The following is a 10,215-nucleotide window of genomic DNA, read 5'->3' on the forward strand; positions in this document are numbered from 1 at the left end:
TTTTTTAGATAAATTTTCATACTTATAAATTTGGTCCTCTAAATCAATTCGATTGAGTTAGGCCTTTTTAACTCAATTCAATATAAATTTAAGAAAAAATTACAGTTATCTTTTTAAAGATTTACTACAATGACATTGTTAAAATATATATTTCCTCTGATTCTAAAGTTCATTTACTTTTTAGATATATTAAATGATTAATGTATTTAGACAATATATTGTACAAATATATTAATTATATATTCACTATATTTTAAAAGTGAATTTTTATAAATAGGACCGGAGTTAGTATTAATTTTTTTAAGTCTATTTTTAATAGCGTTTCATCCAAATTTTAGTGACAAAAAAAAACCGTTGACATTAAATTAAAAAAAATCTTTTTTGATATCTAGGTGAGAAATAGTGCATCATCCAATTTTGTGACAACAATTTTTTTTTTAAATTTGAGAGGAGCATACTCAATAGACCAAAGCGTTTCACCGCTAGATCACACACGCACACTTTTTATTAATACATGTAATTTAAGAGAAATGAATGTATATTTTAAAATTAAAACAACCATGTGCTATTTTGACATACTCTTAAAAAAAAATGAATGTTGTTTTCTCTATTCGCCCAATAATGCTAACATCACATTTCCTTTTATCGAAAGAATTTTAATACTATCCTCTGCAGCTGGACGGATAGCTACACTTGTGGAGATCCATTATTTCACGAAAATTATTATCTTATTTTTGTTTTATTAGCATCTCCAACCTTCTTAGTAGGTATGTTTGGATTCTTCCAACTTTTATCACAATTATTTCAAATCTAAACTGACAACCTTAAATACAAACACATTCATTTGTCATCTTATATTACCTCATCAATTAACCAACACCACATCTTATACACTATTTATACATATTATTTCCATCCTTCTTTTTTTCCCTATTAGAAAACAATTTCATATGGTTCATGATGATTGAAACTTACCATTAACGTGAATGTGATAATTAAGCACTAACTTAAGAAGATGTGCAGTATCCGGCGGATGAGCTTCCAACTGAGGCCGTTCCGGCAAAACCCACCGCCCATCGCTTCTCACCATCCCTTTATTCTCATCTTGTCTCCAATGCGGCGGTACACCATACTCACTCCGCAGAAAATCACAACTCTTATTCACCAACGCAATATCTCTCTTCGAAACCAACTCAAATTTTTTCTTTTTCCCATGATACCCATCTATTAAATGCAAAAGTACCTCTAAATTATGTGCACAACCCAGATCACCATTCTGCTTCAAAAAAGGACTCTCTCTATGATCCAAAGCAATCTCAGTCCCAACATGCGCATAACTCCAAGGAAAAGACAAAGCATCTTCTATATATTTCTGAAACTGAAACTTCTCGTTGGTTATTATCCCTGGCACGGTTGGAACCTTGTCATGCACGTTTAATATTCTCAAAACTTTAACACCGAGTTCATCGCACCTTTCTTTGAAATGCAAATTCCCAACCCTAGGGCCTGCGAATGAGTAAACGGTTACAGGGATGATGTTGTCTTCGATGACATTTAGTTTTAGTTCAGCAATGTCGTAAGCGCTGAGTATGGCTAATGCGGCGCCGAGACTGTGGCCTGTGATTGTGATGCTGAGTTTTTCGTCTTCGTAGTATTGTACGAGGCGTTTTACTTCTGAGAGGACTTGTTCTCGAGCTGAGAATGTACAGTAGCTGCATGAGTCTTCTTTTTTAGTGTATAAGTCATAGAAGCCTAATTCTACTTTGATGGATGGGTCGTTTCTGAAATTTGCTTCGTGGAGAATGTCTTTTAGGTCGTATATCCATTCTATGTATGTCACTGTGCCCCTCCATGCAATAACTACACATAAAAAATAAGGTTGGATTAGAAACTGAATCATCTCTTCACTTTTTCTATATAATCTAGATTATTTAGAAATAACATGGAAACAGACAACATGCTGCACCGCTGTGCATAAATCGATGCCTTTTGATTTTATTCAAAATTCTTTTAAAGCTACTCATAAAAAAAGTTGGGTAAATTATCTTTAATTTATCTTTAATGTAAAATGTTTGAAAACAATCAAGAAAATATTATTTAATAAATAGTTAAATAGGATAAAATTAAATGTTGCGATGCCATTGGTAAAAAATACATTACTCAAATTTTTAAGATGGGTAGAGAAGTAGTAGCCTCTTTTAAATTATATTGAATAATTGATTTCAAATACATTAAATATCTAATGAATTGAACAATATATCTATGCTCTTTTTAATTAAAAATAGTGAATGGTAAATACACTACTTCGAAAATTATGAATTAAACTAACAAATAAATTACCAAAAAAAGACTTTTTTTAATTAATACTTAATTTTTTTTCAATTACAATAGTAAAAATAAAAATTAGAGAATAAAGGTATAATGTGGTTCATACCCTACTTAAAATAACTAATAAAATATCAAAAATTAATAAATAATAAAATTATACAAATAAGGGACTTAAATTAGGTTAATTTTTTATACCTAAAATTTTTGTTAGGTACAGGATTTTTTTTAAAAAATAAAATAATATTAAACTAAAGTCAGAAAGGAAATACATGTTTTTTTTATTAGTGAATATAAAATTGTATTCTAGAACAATCTTTTAATTTTTTTAAAAGTAGTTTGATGACTGAAATTTTACTTTCTAAAGATAAATAAGGAGTGTTTGTGGGTTCAAATCCACGCCTAACAAAACTATTCTAAAACACTTTTCCTCATGAAAAAAACTTTATCGACATTGTGTGCCTTTAAATTCCTTTAAGTTGTAATAAAGGAAAACAAAATTGTCCCCAACAAAATCTTATACAAACTTTTATAAAAGTTTATTTCTTAAAAAGCTATTCCTGAGAAAAGTTATTTCTAAAATTAATTTTTGATGCCGTTTTCAACTTTAAATATAAAACTCTTTTATGAACCTTATAGTACACTCCTGTCAAAAAGAAAGAATCTTTTACAACGAATATAGGATACAGAAGATAGAGAATCACCTTCTCAAACAACTTTTTTTTTTCAAGTTGTAATAATAATTAGAAAACTCACACAAACAAGATCATGTGAGATCGACCAACTATGTCGTGGTGCCTCACTTATCAATAATATTGACTTTTGTTTATCTATTATTTTGCCGACTTAAACAACTGTATTTTATCATGAAAGTTTTTTTCTTTTTTTGAAATTTCATCTATTTATTTACCAATTTATAAAAAGTAAAAAACCATTTGAAATAATTTTTATAATTTACTTTGACTCTTTAAAGTCGTTTTAAAAAATTAAATTATATAAAAAAATAAAAAATAAATTGCACTCTTGTGTTTCCTCTTTCTAAATTTCTAAACAATAAATCATGAAAAAAACTTACATGAATATGAACATAAATGTCAAGTGTTAGAAACAAGAAAAGAGAAAATTTTAAATTTATTTTTATTTTAATTAAATTTATAGGGTGGAGGTGGTTGTAATTGAATTAGAGAAAGAAAATTTTATTTTTATTTTTTAATTAATAAAAAATTGTAACTAGGTTTTTTTTTTTAAAGTTACATGAGTGTTTCATGCAAGTATTTTTTGAAAATCATAAGAATGGAAAAAAAATATTTGTTTTCATGCAAGTATTTTTCGAAAATCATAACAACGGAGAAAAAGTTTGTAAGAGTATTGAGTACCTATGTCCCGGCGTCCTAACCGTTTAATTTCTTCTTCATCGGTGGCAACGGCGATGTATCCCATCCAGTTAGCATGTGTACTCCATACAGAAGAGATCTTAGATTTCTGGAAAAAGTTAGGAAGGTTAATGTTTGAAGTTGCATAAAGATACCGTGTTATGGTATATCCACTACTCTCAGCCATGTCGAGTTTATCGAAGAAATGCGAAGGATGATACTTGCAGGTTCCACAGTATTTTGAGTGTGGATCAAAGTCGAATGAATCGTAGCATGCTTGAGCAAACTCGCCGTAGCGAGTGATTTCTTTCCGGAGAATAGGATCCATTGGATCTATCAAACCTTCCCAGTTGTTCTTGCCTTGGATTTCTTCCCATACATCGCTCAACCGAGGAGGTGGTGGAGATAACTCTTCTTCATCTTCATCTTCGTCTTCTTCTTCTAGTTTGTTTAGCATGGAAGAGGAAGACGAACATTTGAGAAGCAATATTGGTGGATTATTAGGTTTTCTTGAAAGAATGAGGAATTTGGATTTGAGGTTGGTGGATCTTGAGAAAAGAGGTTGTTGAGAATGGGAGAGAGATGGGAGGTTTGAATTTTGGTTGAGGAGATTATGGAGAATGGGTACAACTGAAGCCATGCGAGCAATGAAATGAAGAAAGATACAAATGGAAATGAAGTATAATATTATCAAAATGTTAATGGAGTTTGCACATGGAAAGATAGTGACATAGATATTGTGATATGGAACACGCACCCTAGGGAGTTATCAAATGAACTAGTTTAACGAATATCTTAAAAATAAATAAATTATATAACGTGATTAGTGAGTATGTATAAAAAAAGAGTATGTTTAATCTATACGATCTTTTAAATATATTGATTATTATTTTTTTTATTATTATGGTTTGGAGGGAGTATAGTAAAGGAATCATTTCAATTAGTATAATGTTAAGAATACAATTGTGAAACAATCGTACTCTTGACAACTACTCGTGAACATGGACGCCTTTGTTATGAAATGATCAAATGAACATTAGTATCATGCATGGTATTGTTTTGTAATTTTACACACTTGTCGATAAAGTTTGATTTGGACCGAAAGGTCACACAGTCTATAAGAAGTGAGAACAACAGCCTAATTCTAAGTCCGTCCAGGCCAACTTTCATAAGTTAGTGTAAAAAAGTAATGTGGTCCAAATAAAGTTTTACCCACCTTCTTATATATATTAATTGATTCTTAAAAAAAATGAAGTGTTGTCGATATTTAAGATAAGTGGTTTGGGATTATTTATTACTTAAAAAATAGACTTTTTAATGTATGAATGTCCGATGTTGGTCTGGGTCTGGCGGAGCCAGGAATTTTATGAGAAGAAGATGAAATAGAAAGCGGAAGCGTACCTTTAAAATCCATGAAGTTTTAATGAGAAGAAGATGATCTTGATAGGAAAATGACCTTCCAATTGTAGATTCCTTAATTCCTTAGTTCCTCTTCCAATGGGATAAGAGAATAAATATTTTATGATATTTTTTAGTGTCTACAATTGGGGACCATAACCCCTTATTTATAAGAATCACATGCACTTTCATGAAGAGTCATGTTTATTCAAGTTTAGAATCTCATGCCCTTTCATGAAGGGTCATGATTATTCAAGGTTTCTTATTCCAATTTTACCCATCACAAAAATAGAAATAAGACTTTTGGTATCTACACAATATTTTTCATGACAATTACATCCTTAGCCATAAACTTTACATTAAATAGATCACTTTAATTTGGCTAATTAAATAATGGTCCTAACACATTAATTATTTACATGTATGACCCAAAAAATTCTAACAATCTCCCACTGGTCATATATGTATTCTTATAAATGTGTTAGACTTTATGAGCTCAAAAAAATTTCCATTATAAATCTTGGATATATCCTTATCTCGTCCATTAGTTACATCAATATATAGGACCAAAGCGGTTTTCATTATATCAATCATAATTAAACCCATCAATGATCACAATTATAAATGCAACTAAATGACATAGATTAATCATGAAATGTGCAGCATGAAAATCACATGAAGGTGATCAATACATGTCAATTTTCAACTGGTCCTCCTTATTTTAATGAGATCAATATTATCATACAAAGTGCAATGAACTAAATAACCAAACTTTATTTCTGATCAGAACATAATACAAATATATAAGTATTCATATATAATATCAAACATAGAACATAACTAACATCAATGACTTACTCCCACTAAACCAAAGAATCCTCTAATTGTATAACACCCATGTGAGCAGTGTGCTCATGAAAGACCTTGGGTGGGAGCCCCTTCGTCATAGGGTCCGCTATCATGGAGTTCGTCCCTAAATGTTCTATGGAAATCTGTCCACTTTGTACTCTCTCCTTCACAACTAAGAACTTGATGTCAATGTGTTTCGACTTTGTCGAGCTCCTATTGTTATTGGAGTATAAAACGGCTGATTTGTTGTCACAAAATAACTTGAGTGGTCTTTCAATTCCTTCTATAATTCGCAGCCCTGTGACAAAGTTCTTCAGCCAAATTCCATGGTTTGACGCCTCATAACACGCTACAAACTCTGCTGCCATGGTGGACGAAGCTACAAGAGTTTGCTTGGCACTGCGCCAAGAAACTGCACCACCAGCCAACATATATATATAGCCCGAAGTGGATCTTCTACTATCTTGGCATCCAGCAAAATCCGAGTCAGAATACCCAATGATCTCTAGAGAATCTGACCTCCTATACGTGAGCATATAATGTTTTGTTCTCTTTAAATATCTCATAACTCTTTTAGCTGCTTTCCAATGATCCATTCCTGGATTGCTTAAATATCTGCCTAACACTCCAACAATGTATGCTATGTCTGGACGTGTACAAACTTGAGCATACATTAGACTTCCTACAGCTGATGCATAAGGAATCTTTTGCATTTCTTGAATTTCTAAATTTCCTTTTGGGCACTGATTTAGACTAAATTTGTCTCCATTAGCTACCGGGGTATCACATGGTTTGCAGTCCTGCATGCCAAACCTTTTAAGAACCTTATCGATATAGCCAGTTTGTGATAATCCTAAAGTACCTCGAGAGCGATCCCGATGTATCTGGATCCCTAACACAAAGGAGGCATCACCAAAATCTTTCATCTCAAAATTTCTGGATAGAAATCTCTTAGTTTCATGCAACATACCTATATCATTGGTGGCAAGCAGTAAGTCATCAACATACAATACCAGAAAAATATATTTGCTCCCACTGAATTTATGATACACACATTCATCAATCATGTTCTTCTCAAAACCAAATGAGAGAATTACATGATGAAATTTGTAGTACCATTGACGAGATGCCTGCTTTAGCCCATAAATGGATTTCGTCAATTTGCAAACCATCTTCTTTGGATCTCCTGTCACAAAGTTTTCCGGTTGCACCATATAAATTGTTTCATCAATGTTTCCATTAAGAAAAGCTGTTTTGACATCCATTTGATGAAGCTCCAAGTCATAATGTGCAACAAGAGCCATGATTGTCCTAAAAGAGTCTTTCGATGAAACTGGGGAGAAAGTCTCTTTAAAGTCAATTCCTTCCTTTTGAGTATAACCCTTGGCTACAAGACGAGCCTTATACCTTTCCACATTACCTTTGGAATCCCTTTTGGTTTTGAAAATCCACTTGCAACCAATAGGTTTCACACCTTCAGGTAATGGGACAAGTTCCCAAACTTTATTATCTTGCATAGACTTATACTCTTCATTCATTGCTTCAATCCACTTTTCTGAATTAGGATTTCCTAGGGCTTGGCGAAAATTGATTGGATCATTTTCCATCATGCCAACATTTTCCTCATGTTCTTGTAGAAATACAACATAGTCATTTGGAATAGCATTTCTTCTTTCTCTTGTGGATCGTCGTAATGGGATTGGTTCTTGAAGCATTGGTTCTTGAGGCTCTGGTTCTTGAGGATCTTGAGTTTGTTCTTCATTATCATTTGATACATCTTGAATGGGAGTTTGAATGACACTGTCTTGAAGATCTTCTGAATTTGCCTCGTTAAAAGCAAATGAATCAATCGGTATTGGAATTGAAATTGATTCCTCCTCAAAATCAAAGTCTTTAACCTTATTTCTTCCCCCAAACTCAATATCCTCAAAAAATGTTGCAGTTCCTGTCTCAAAGATTGTCTTTAATTTGGGATCATAAAACTTATAGCCCCTGGATCGTTCAGAATAACCAATGAAGTAGCTGCTAACTGTTCGGGGATCTAGTTTCTTTTCATTTGGCCTATAAGGTCTTGCCTCGGCTGGACATCCCCATATATGAAAGTGATTTAGACTAGGCTTTTTTCCTGTCCAAAGTTCATAAGGTGTTTTGGAAACTGCTTTAGTTGGTACTCTGTTCAGAATATAAGCTGCAGTCTTTAGTGCCTCTCCCCAAAGTGACTCTTGTAAAGTAGAATGACATATCATGCTTCTTACCATATCCTTAAGAGTTCGGTTTCGTCTTTCCGATACACCATTCATGCTAGGTGAACCAGGCATGGTGTACTGTGGAACGATCCCACACTCCTCTAGGTACTTGGCAAATGGACCAGGACGTTGTTCACCCGAACCGTCATATCTACCATAGTATTCACCACCACGGTCAGATCTAACACACTTGATTCTTTTGTTGAGTTGATTCTCAACTTCAGCCTTAAATGATTTAAAAACGTCCAATGATTGAGACTTTTCATGTATAAGAAATAGGTATGCATATCTTGAGTAATCGTCTATGAATGATATAAAGTATTGTTGGCCATTCCATGACGGTGTCGGAAATGGCCCACAAATGTCTGTATGTATCAGTTCTAAAACATCTGTAGCTCTATATGCGCCTAATTTCTTGATTTTGGTCTGCTTTCCTTTAATGCACTCAACACAAACTTTAAGGTCTGCGAAGTCAATGGAATCTAGGATCCCATTAGACACAAGTCGTTCAATTCTATTTTTAGAAATGTGACCTAGACGCTTGTGCCACAATGCTCCTGAATTTGTGTTTTTAATTTTACGCTTAGTACCACGCGATTCCACATTCAAGGTTTCATTATAAGAAGCATAAGTATCAAGTAAATATAGATTGTCATATGCCATAAGAGTACCAGATCCAACAATATTTGAATTAATAGATAAATTAAATTTATTATTTCCAAATGAACAATGATAACCAAATTTGTCCAATGAAGAAATAGAAACTAAATTTCGTCTAAAAGACGGTACAACAAAAGTATCCATTAAATCCAAATAATAACCAGTACTTAATAACAACCTAAAATGCCCTATTGCCTCTACTTCTACCGACTTTCCATCTCCCACATAAATGCATCTTTCAGCATCATTTGGCTTTCGGTAACTCAGGCAACCCTGCATTGAAACACTAATGTTAGTAGTAGCACCGGAGTCTAACCACCATGTGTTTCTTGGTACTGAAGCTAAATTTACCTCAGAACAGACCAAAGTATGAAACATACCTTTCTTTGCACGCCATGCATGATACTTGGCACATTCCTTCTTTGCATGTCCAGTCATTTTACAAAAGAAACAATCATTACCCTTATTTTGCTTCTTTTGTATCGGACCCTCATCAGCTTCATTCTTTATATCCTTATATTTCTTCCTTTTGCCCTTGCTTTTAGAGGTACTTGCCATGTGAGCACTCTCTGTCCTATCTTGCTTCATCCTCTCTTCTTCTTGCACACAATATGAAATGAGCTCGTTAAGAGACCACTTCTCCTTTTGACAATTATAACTTATCTTAAACTGACCAAATTGTGCAGGAAGAGATATCAACACCAAATGCACGAGTAAGTCATCCGACAACTCAAGTTTTAGTGCCTTAAGTTTGGAAGCAATGTTAGACATTTCCATAATATACTCTCTTATGTTTCCTTTGCCTTTATATTTTATAGAAATCAAGCTTTGAAGGAGTGTGCTTGTTTCCGCCTTCTCACTTTTAGCAAACCGCTTTTCAATTTCGGCAAGGAAGTCTTTGGCACTTGTTATTTCTTCAGATATTGTACCCCTAAATGCCTCTGGAATGCCACGCTTTATGATCATAAGACTCATACGATTGGAGCGGTCCCACTTCTCATAATTTTTCTTTTCCTCCGGAGTAGTGGAGTCTGTCGGAGAAGGGGGCTGCTCCATCCTTAATGCAAGGTCAAGATCCATGCAGTCAAGAACAATTAAAATGTTCTCCTTCCAGTCCTTAAAATTTGCACCATTAAGAACCGGGACTGAATTCATGTTAGCAGATATAGTAGCAATATTAACTGTAAAGAAAACAAAATAAAATAATATAAATATGCTCAAATGATATATGTTCAAATAATGTCATAATTAATTTCAAGATATCTAGTGCAACATTAATATAAATGTCTTTGGACAATAGTATTAATTGCTAGTGATACTCTTGTTGTAATGATCAAATATTGGCAATAATATATGTCAAATAA

At 33.2% G+C, this 10,215-nt stretch overlaps 2 protein-coding genes across 2 annotated transcripts; both read right to left on the reverse strand.

The window, feature by feature from the left end:
* Positions 1 to 778: 778 nt before the first annotated feature.
* Positions 779 to 4,495, reverse strand: LOC131602271 (phospholipase A1-Igamma3, chloroplastic-like). Its single transcript, XM_058874347.1, has 2 exons — positions 3,702 to 4,495; positions 779 to 1,860 (listed from the first exon to the last, which is right to left on the reverse strand). Exons 1-2 carry the CDS (start codon positions 4,336 to 4,338, stop codon positions 956 to 958), a joined length of 1,542 nt encoding a protein of 513 aa, XP_058730330.1. The 5' UTR covers positions 4,339 to 4,495; the 3' UTR covers positions 779 to 955.
* Positions 4,496 to 9,435: 4,940 nt separating this feature from the next.
* Positions 9,436 to 10,006, reverse strand: LOC131605306 (uncharacterized). The gene is made up of 2 exons (XM_058877679.1): positions 9,563 to 10,006; positions 9,436 to 9,450 (listed from the first exon to the last, which is right to left on the reverse strand). The coding sequence occupies exons 1-2, from the start codon at positions 10,004 to 10,006 to the stop codon at positions 9,436 to 9,438; spliced, it is 459 nt and encodes a 152-aa protein (XP_058733662.1).
* Between the last annotated feature and the right edge of the window lie 209 nt (positions 10,007 to 10,215).

The sequence above is a fragment of the Vicia villosa genome, linkage group LG5, assembly GCF_029867415.1.
Source record: "Vicia villosa cultivar HV-30 ecotype Madison, WI linkage group LG5, Vvil1.0, whole genome shotgun sequence".
Taxonomy (NCBI): Eukaryota; Viridiplantae; Streptophyta; class Magnoliopsida; order Fabales; family Fabaceae; genus Vicia; species Vicia villosa.

Bases quoted from the DNA above. Each gene is read 5' to 3' on its own strand.
- LOC131605306 (XM_058877679.1), bottom strand. From the start codon at position 10,006: ATGAATTCAGTCCCGGTTCTTAATGGTGCAAATTTTAAGGACTGGAAG.
- LOC131602271 (XM_058874347.1), bottom strand. From the start codon at position 4,338: ATGGCTTCAGTTGTACCCATTCTCCATAATCTCCTCAACCAAAATTCA. The intron at 1,861-3,701 runs GTACTCAATACT...TTTTATGTGTAG, and splicing joins GTTAGGACGCCGGGACATAG to TTATTGCATGGAGGGGCACA.